This window comes from Camelus bactrianus, chromosome 4, assembly GCF_048773025.1.
Source record: "Camelus bactrianus isolate YW-2024 breed Bactrian camel chromosome 4, ASM4877302v1, whole genome shotgun sequence".
Taxonomy (NCBI): Eukaryota; Metazoa; Chordata; class Mammalia; order Artiodactyla; family Camelidae; genus Camelus; species Camelus bactrianus.
In genome coordinates this window covers 22,283,083-22,292,793 of record NC_133542.1, presented here as the reverse complement: position 1 = coordinate 22,292,793, position 9,711 = coordinate 22,283,083, and the positions used below count along the sequence as shown (strand labels likewise).

General features: G+C 32.9%; 1 protein-coding gene across 5 annotated transcripts in view; it reads right to left on the bottom strand.

Moving 5' to 3' along the window:
- Nucleotides 1-946: 946 nt before the first annotated feature.
- PSIP1 (PC4 and SRSF1 interacting protein 1) overlaps nucleotides 947-9,711 on the bottom strand; it is a 36,487-nt gene continuing 27,722 nt past the window's right edge. For 2 of the 5 annotated variants that reach the window (XM_074361547.1, XM_074361548.1), the window contains exons 10-16: nucleotides 9,176-9,294; nucleotides 6,376-6,431; nucleotides 5,574-5,644; nucleotides 5,256-5,357; nucleotides 4,931-5,144; nucleotides 3,385-3,496; nucleotides 947-2,562 (exon numbers count right to left, since the gene is read on the bottom strand). In XM_074361547.1, coding sequence (XP_074217648.1) covers nucleotides 2,502-2,562; nucleotides 3,385-3,496; nucleotides 4,931-5,144; nucleotides 5,256-5,357; nucleotides 5,574-5,644; nucleotides 6,376-6,431; nucleotides 9,176-9,294 — 735 coding nt within the window. In that variant the 3' untranslated portion in view covers nucleotides 947-2,501. Of the gene's footprint in view, nucleotides 2,563-3,384; nucleotides 3,497-4,930; nucleotides 5,145-5,255; nucleotides 5,358-5,573; nucleotides 5,645-6,375; nucleotides 6,432-7,086; nucleotides 7,870-9,175; nucleotides 9,295-9,711 lie in introns of those variants that run through there. The other 3 variants (XM_074361551.1, XM_074361550.1, XM_074361549.1) reach the window with 3 other exon arrangements.

Below are 9,711 nucleotides of genomic sequence, written 5' to 3'. Positions count from 1 at the left end.
ATTTCTTAAGATGTAATTATGGGTTTGCTATTTCCAATAGATCATCCTTTCTCTGGCCAATGGGACAAAGTAAGTTGTGTTAGTGAAGCCCTCACAGAGCCTTATAAAAGCCTTTGCTCTTGTACAGGATTAGATGGCAGACCTCATCTTGACCTGACTTCTTTAACGAGGTAAGTGTGTGTGGGTACACTACAATCAATGTTATGAGCAAAAACTCGATAAAATCTAAGGATATAATAGCAAATATAAGGCTTAAGGTACTCCAGTCAAGCTGTTTGCACAAAGTCCCATTCAGGTTCTCCGATTTAAATGATATACCTGAAATTTCTCCACAATAGCAGAGAAAACATGCAACAGTTGATTCTACTGGGTCATGCAATGCATCATCCGATGGTTAAAAAAATCAGGAGGAAAAATAAAGATATTACTTATACATACAAAAAGTATGCTGGAGGGAAGTCTAGGCATCTCATTTACAGTATCTCTTACTGACTTATTCAGCTAATGGAATTTTAACCAAATACAAATTTAAATTGTGCTAGTGCTCCTGAAAATTTATAATTGTTTATATGACTTCTTCTTACGCATTCTGAGAGTGGTAGTTATCTGAGAATTAACCTATGACCAAAAGAAATTTCTTGAAATGAGGGTAAAGAAAAGCCAACTGTGTTTTAATACTACATAAATCAACTGGCTAGAGCAAGGTCGGCCCATAAATTATCAGAATGCTATTATGTCTCTCTCCCCAGTATGTAAACTAAATATAGCCTGTGGTTTCTTGGTTAAACTATATAACATTTCCTTTATTTTTGTCATTTTGAGCTTAGATTTTAGTAACCGTGTGTCCCCAAATACAATTTCTATGACCAAATTATACGCTGTTGGAAGCAAATCCAGAATTCTATCATACTTCTGTAAATGGCAAAGAAGTAATTTACTAGTAGAGTTTGATAGAAAAATTCTTTAATCAAAACAAGTTTACATGTTGATACTTATGGCTTAACTAGAATAAATCTGTCCAAATTTAAATTGTATTAAGGACCAAACAGATATAATGTAATAGCAAGAGTTCCCTCAAAACAGTGGGTCCTAGTTCCATTGTAAGACCTCTCAAAAGCAAAACTCCAGTTACTGAAATAATTCAAACTTTTCATCTATGGTGAAAACAATTACCCGAGAGATCAAAGCATACAATGCATGTCACATGCAAACACTGGTATTAAGCCTTTCCCCCATATTTATAGTTACCAAACATGAGAAGTATCTTTAAGCTATTGCAAACCACCAACTGACCTAATGTTCAAAATATCTTAGAAATGCTATCTGTAAGTTACCCTTAAATTGTGTTAACCTTGGTTCACCCTGATTTAGTCCATAACATGAATACACAGACAACTCCTTTACTTTTTTGTCTACTGCCTCAGAGTAACTAGTGTTTCCACTTTTTGCAATCCTGTCACATGTATGACATAGAAATAAAAATTCCCTTCTGATATAGCCAAGTTTTCAAATAGGTTAGTTTCCTTATATATTTACTTTTATTTACTGCAAACGCATCATGGATTGCTATTTTTCCAATTAAAAAAATACTTAGTGACTTCTTTAATGAGCGTGACTTTTTAAAAAATTCAGAAACTTGAGACATTTCGCAAAAATAAACTTTTATCATTTAGGTTTCAGTTTCAGCTACTAGTGCCTGTAAAGGATCTTAAATGGTTGGACCCTAAAGCCAGATTCATTTCTATATATATACACACACACTCCTGCTTACTGCAGGAAAGTCATGTGACTTCACTGAATTCCCAGCCACAAAACTAAATCACCTTCAAAAGTTAACATGAGTTTTGTACCTCCTAGAATTGTCAGTTCAATGTCAGTTGGATATCTAGTTGTCATACAAAAAGACATTACAGACCACACACATTATTACAAAGCAGCAGGATAATGCAGCACAAGGTAGACTGTGAGATTAAAATTAACTTTTGATAAAAGGGGGGAGTGAGCACTTGTATAGAAGTAACATTTTATCTACCATAAAAATGTGTAACTTCTACAAAACCCACAAACAGTGAAAAGACAGTCAGGTAAATCCAAGATTTGTAAAAACTATGCACAAAACCCATGGTATTTGGGAAAAAGAGGAAAGGTTTATACAAGTAGCAATTTTAAAAATGTAACCTTTTTCTACTATCAATTCACATTAACGTACACACACTAATGGAAAATATACTACAACCAATGTCTGGAAAAGCAGTTTAACATTTCCTAAATGGACTTTCCCTCACATTTACTGTATAATGTAGCTGTTAATACTGCACAAGTACAATTAGCAATAATGTTGACTCATTTTTAAACAAAGATAAAGGGATTTCTCCCTCAAAACAAGTTTTAAACATCAAAACCTATGCTTATAAAAATTTAAAACTTTCAGCAGTCTAAATATTTCAAATGAAAACCATTACAAACTTCTCAAATGTTCTTTATATTCCAGGTATGTCAACCTAGTTATCTAGTGCAGAATCCTTCAGAGATATTTCAGTCTCTCTCTCTTCACTGGATGGCCTAAAGAAAGGGGGGAAAGAAAGGTGTGACAACCGGGATTAGGGGCTTTTTCCCTCAGGAGAGAAAAGATTAAATCTGTGCGTTGTTTTAAAAATCACCAAAATAATTTTTTTTTAAATCTTGACTTACTGTTCTTTTTTTTTTTCCCCCCAAAATTTAATTTTACCATGTTATGTCTTCTTTCCAAAGTAATATGCAGATCAAGCAAAGTACAACTCAGAGAAGCATCATGGCCCAGGCCCTTTTCCATCATTTCCAGCTTTAAAATGAATTCTCTTTAAAGAACATGAACATCTTTTATCTGTGATACCAACACGTTATAAACCTTAAGCAGAGGGAATAACATACACACAGACAAGATTTCCCTGAATTTCAGAATTAGAAGGGATGCTTGATTCCAAGTCCTGATTCAAACAGCAGAACAAATCTAGATTTGTACAACTGTGATTCCATAGCTAGTTATTTTAGAGTGGTATTTATAATACAACATTCCCTATGATTCTAGGTCTAATTTCTATATTCTGTCAAAATTCAGGAAACAATAGATATGAGTCATTATTTAAGGTCAGTCAATGAAAGAAGTCCAAAGAATAGTTATTTTTTTTAAACTGGATTCCTGCCTAGCCCTGTTCCCTTGAATACGGTGGCATTATTAGTTGTAAGTGAAGTTTCTTTACGTTTTGGTCATTGTGATTTGCATCTTGCATCCTGAATTCAATAACTGAGAGATGAAAATATAATCCCTTACATAAATAAACTTGGAACAGCGATGTGATTTAAAAATTAAAACATACATTACGACCCATTAAAACATGTCCTCACTTTTTCTTACTGTTGGCCTCGTGGTTGTCTTTGCTTTCTTCATTGCTATCTCCATTATGTTGTGGTTGATTACTGTCTTGAGCATCCGATCCTCCATTTAGAGTCTTTGAACCTTGAGAAGGATTCAAGTGGGAAGACTGTTAAAGCTTCTAATATTTTAAGATATCCTCAAAGGACCCCAAAATCAAAACTAAAACATAATTCCAAAGTTTCTAACACTTAACTTTAGTTTGTTTGAAATTACACTGTAACCCTTTGGGTAGACAGCCTTGAAGGAACTGGGTTACTACATATGTATCTATCCATACAAGAAGTGGATTACTAATCTGATTACTCTGCTAGTTACTGTTATCAAGACTAAAGTTGGAGCATTATGATTTATTCTAGTTCTTAGAAAAAGCAGTGAGAATCACAGTAAAATTTTGTATTCAAGAACAAAAAGTATAAAAAGTAGTATTTTCTAATTAACATGATTTTGTCTCCTATAAGTAAATGGTGAAGGCTTCCCTGTAAAACTTATTTCATCAACAAATCTCTAAGGAGACCTGTATCATTCCCTAATAAATAACAAAACTCCAACTCCCTCTGGACATTGGTTTCTACATTAAGCAGCTGCCACTAAGACACTTAGTACCATGGAATTCCTTGTGTTACTGCACTTCGCTTTACTGTCACTTCAAAGATTCCAAGACTGCCCCTTTTTTTTAAAAAAACAAATTGAACGTCTGTGGCAACCCAGTGTTAAGCATGTTTATCAGCACCAGTTTCCCAACAGCTTGCTCAGTTCACGTCTCTGGTCACATTTTGGTAATTCTCACAGTATTTCAAACTTTTCCGTTTTTTAGTTTGTTTCGGTGATCACTGATCTTTGACATTTACTACTATGACTCACTTAAGACTCGAGATGGTTTGTTAGCATTCTCTTAGTAACAAAGTATTTGTAAATTAAGGTATGTACATTGGTTTTTTTGACATACTCCTGTTGCACACTTAATAGACTACACTATAAACAACTTTTATATGCCCTGGGAGACCAAGAAATTTGTGACTCATTTTGCAGTAGTGTAGAACCAAACCTACAGTATCTTTTAGGTATACCTTTTCTGTCGTAAGTGTTGGTCACATATACATCCTAAAATATTTGAAATAGCTTATCTGGAATTTGCTTCAGAATAATCTTCAGGGGTGTCAACAGAAAAACTTGAAGGGGATATAGAAGAGCAGTGATTATGTACTGATAACCACTGAAGCTGTGTGATGAGAAGTTCATTTCTCTCTACTTCTGTGTAGGTTAGAAACCTTTCCTAATTTAAACGAAAAGAGAATAGCAACTACTACTACTAGCAAATACTAGTAGCATTTAACTACTGCTGATTTAAACTTGATGAAAACTTAATGATTAAAAAAAACCCATAAGCTAAGGTTGAACACTCTGCTAAGTGCTTTATAACTTTTTCATCATTTAATATAGATAAAGTATTAATGAGATTAAATATCAAAGCCATTTTTTAAAAGTAGTCCTAGCAAACAATTTATTACCACATACCTGTTTGTTCCTTTTCTAGCTTTTTGTTTGGCCCTTTCTTTCCTTGATCTTTGGTTTTATTTGCTTCCTCATGCTGTCTTTGTTCGGCAAGAGATTTATTCAGCACTTGTGTGATCACAGAATCTCCTTCACCAACCAAAAACATATTCTTAAACTTGTTATACAACATTGTAGACTTCTCCATGATAACCTGACTAACTTTGAATCGCCGTATCTGAGAAAACAAAACAGATGTTCATAATTTTCCTAATTGATTTTTTAAATGTTATTTAATAAAGTGGTGATGAGGAAGTTTTTGAAATCTGTATAACTCAACATCACTTACTTTTTTCAGTGTTGTAATCATCTCTGTGTGTTTCTGAGCTTGTTGCATTGTGACCTGAAGTGAAGCAAGCTCATCCAAGGCCTCAATACATCTGTTCACATCCTTCATAACAAAACATTAATTTCATAACTGTTAATTACCATAACCTATGTAATTATTTCTGGAGTTTACTTTTAAAATCTCAAATAACAAGGCAGTACAAAATAACCAGTAAGTCTTTTATCTCAAAATTTATACATACTTATAAAATAATGAGGAAATAAAAATATGAAGCTATAAAAGGAGCACTGTATTTTTAATAAGGTAGTAAACACTTACAAGATTATCAATTTTGAGTGAATTTTTAATTTCAGCATGTATCCTTTGAAGTCGAGAATCCATTGATGTTTCTATAAATTAAAATACGAAACACAGTAAATATGGTTTTCTAAAACCAGTATTTTTGTCTAATCTAAACAAAGTATAATGGAAAGACTTAGTAAATTTTTTTTAATGTTCTTAGTAATCTTCCGACGTTACTAAGAAGTTATCTGCCATTTTTAGTACTTGGTTCGGGAAACCAACATTCATCGTATCAGCAAAGAAACAGCATCTAGCTGCATGTTTCTAAAATAAGCAATCTGCATCCAGTAACTCCTCTATTGCAATCCTTAAACACATACTTCACCCTTAACGCATTTAACCAAAACTAGAAAATCTATCTGAAACCAGATTCACCAAAAATGGGAAAACATCTACCTTTTGGAAACGTTATAAAAATTTGACTTCATCATATAATGAGCATTAAAATAATAAATGACTCCTTAGCAAGTTCACCTGATAATAATAATGATAATACTGATAATACAAGGATATAGGGGGACAGCATAGCTCAGTGGTAGAGCGCATGCCATGCATGAGGTCCTGGGTTCAACTCCTAGTACCTCTATTCAAATAAACACCCCCCCCACCAAACAATGCAAAGTATACAGACTTAGAAAAATACACTCGTAGGATAGGAACGTAAAATAACAAGTTGATTTCAAAATCCTATACATCCTAAACCTATACATGAAAAATATATAACTTCCTTTCTATGTATAATACAATTTTGTACATCTTAGAAAGTGAAATAACTAACCTCGCTTCTTCTCCACTTTCTTAACTTCTGGCTTCTTTCCTTCATCTTTATTCTGCCTATCAAATGTTAACACAAATATTTCAAAAACATTGGAACTTTGTGACTGATTACCAAAAGCCCACAATCCCTTATGTAAACGCTAAATTTTTTTTTTTCTTTAAAATAGTAAGTCAGTAACCCAGATCACAAGGAATAGACTAATTTTTTAGAACTCTGCAATGCCACTTGGTATTAATTAGTATAAATATAAGCAAAACTCAAAACATGTAAAAATTAATATGCTAAAATAAATAATCTAACAATCTAATTTCTCAGTGGCATCATAAATAATTTTAACAGCTGCCTTGGTGAAAGGTTTTCCCCAAAAGGAGTGTGATAAAAGACCATTTCAGGGTCAATGGACAAACAAGCCATAGTGGGAAGAGAATGCCTATGAATGTTTCATGAATTCTACATCACAATTTTTAAAGCAGCATGTCAAAACAGACTGATTTAATTATTCCCACCATCTCCAAAAGGTGGATAATTGAAGGGTTCAAAGTTAGTTTCAAGGTTAGACTGCTGAAAGATATTACTACTATTATTAATAGGGTTGGTTTTTTCTTTTTGCCAATGTATCAAACTTAAATGACATTCACTAACATTTCCATATCATTTCACAAATGAAAAGGTACCATTTTACTGTAAATCACAAAAATAACCACTTTAAAATGAATTCTTAATAATTTCTAGTACCTTGGCTTGGAGTTTGGGCCCTATTATAATAAACCAATTGAAATAGACAAGAACAAAAAATATCTAAAAATCAGGTTTTTTTTTTTTAAAAAAACTTTATTTTAAAATTTTGGTTACAGTTTCATTTTTATTTTCTTAACAAGTCTACTGTTTAATCTCTCAGGACTAAAAAAAAACAGTTATTAATATGCTAAAGAATTAAACAACAAAGGAATGTCAAGGGAAGGGCACAACTGCCCCATTCTCTAGGGTATAGTAGCTATTCCAGTTTTACCACCTAGCTTCAAAACAAAATGAATTTTTATATTTTCTAAATGAAATAATGTACAACCACCATCTTCAGCTGAGCTTGTAACTTTCAAACACAAAGCTTCATTTTAAGCTTGGTAAAAAACTTTTAACAGGAATGATGGCCGACCTTAGTATGTAGTGTGTACCTTACAGGAAATGTTTTTTAACAATCATAACACAGTTATAATGCCATTAATGAAGTCCTCAATTTAGAATCTGGAACATTCTTCCATGAAGGGGGGGGAGGGGGAAATTCAGTCCAATGAGTCTGTCTCAAGATCTTCATCTCTTGTTTGCTCCACTTGTATTCTCTTTTCAGTAACTGGATTAATGCTTTGAGCCCAAAATGAGATATATTTTTTATTACTGTAGATTACATGTTGTTTGGCTGGGAATACAATACAATAAACTTTATTTTGCATAATGCATTTCATACAAGCTGCATCTGAAATGCTTTACAGAGCAAAACTGTCCAAGTACAAAGTTTTGTAATAACAGGAGAAGGAAAGAAAACACAAATATTAGAATCTGAGAAAGTTACATTCGGAGGACATTCAAAAAGAAATTGAAACACATAAAGATTAACTTTGAGATACTGAAGAAGGGTTGGGCTAAATTTACTAAGCAACAACTAATTTTATATACTAATTTTGGGAGCACAATAATGTTAAAAGCAACAAACAGTCCAACAACTTTTCAGGGAAAAGATAGAAAAGGATAGGTAACAAAAAATAACTTTAGTATTTACATAAATGGTCAAAGCCTAACAGATTAGAGGGAGTAACATTTCTGAGCATTAGATCAATTTTTAAATTACTCCCTCAAGCAGTTTAAACTGCTTATATATCCTCCAAAAAATTAAGAAAGCAGATGGTCAAACACTATAGTTATCAAGAAAGACTTCCAGCTTACAGATGTATTAAAGGAAAAGTACAAAATTATTTAAGAATAGCTTTAAGAACTTTCACTGTTTATCATTAAGTTTGTCTTAGTGACCTAGAGCATATTTTAAAAATCACCTCTTCACTAAAACAAAAAACAAAGTTTAGTCAGAATAATGCAAGACGCTTCAGAGAGAGAGAAACGCTTTTCAGAGAGAACTCAGAAGTGACAGTCTAAAGATAACTAGGAAAACAAATATAACACATGAAGCCTAATCATCATTGCCACTGCTATTTTCCTTCTAATAAAGTTATTTTATAGAATAAAATTAAAAGGGAAATTCCCCATGGTATTTATTGTCTCCAAGTATCAACACTCGCTAGCTTGAACTTGATTTATATTGCACACGTCTAATGCAAACCCTATCAGCCTTTAGATATACTTTTACTGGCTTCTTGGGTTTCCAACTGTGCTTCTGTTATTTTTGCTGGTCTTCTGGGGGAGGCCTGCTGCTGGTATGACAAATACGAGTATGTCTTTCATTCTTTAACCACTAATTTATTTTCATCTTTCTGTATTTAATATTATACAAGTAAATAGAGGATAAGAATATTTTCCACAAAGCCACTAACAGTTAAACCCTATCTGCACTTTCCATTTAAATTAAAAATAATTCACAGGGTGATTATCTTAGTGAATTTCATCCTCTTCACTCAAAAAAAATGAAGCCTGACACATGATTATCATCATGTACTGAAGACATTTTTCTAACACATGGAAAAAGTCACTTCCTTAAAAGGCTTCATAAAGTCTGGAAAATGAGATTCTATTGTCTAAAAATTTCATGCCAGCTTAAAAAAGAAATCAAAATTTAGAATAAAAAGATACTTACTGCTCAGTTTCCATTTGTTCCTCTTGCTTGCGTTTTCTATCTGCTGCGTCTTTCTCATGTTGGCCTTTCACCATATTCCTTCTATGAGCAGTCTGAAAGTTTCTTCCACCTTTTCTCTTCTGTTTTATTAGAGAATTAGGATGGTTTTAATTAACTATCTAGTCAGTGACTAATGCTTCTTTGATTATAACCTTGGGAGAAAAGCAGCAACTAACTTTCTTAAGGGAAAAATACTTAAACTACTAATTAAAAAAAAAAAAACACCTCAGAATCACACATGTCGTTGCTATCTAAATTTAACTTTCCCCTTGATGATTCTGAGAGTTAGATAACCTATTTAGGATAACGCTATAGGAATGACATCCTTCAGTTAAAATGACGTACGTCAGGCTATTTGCTTCTACACTATGATTTTTGACTTCAGTAACTATTTTCTGACCAGTACAATGTTCGACCTACTGAATTTAAAGTTTCTGGCCTCTGACGTAATCATAAATTAGATAAAGAAATGAAAGACCTACGCGACCTGGATCTAT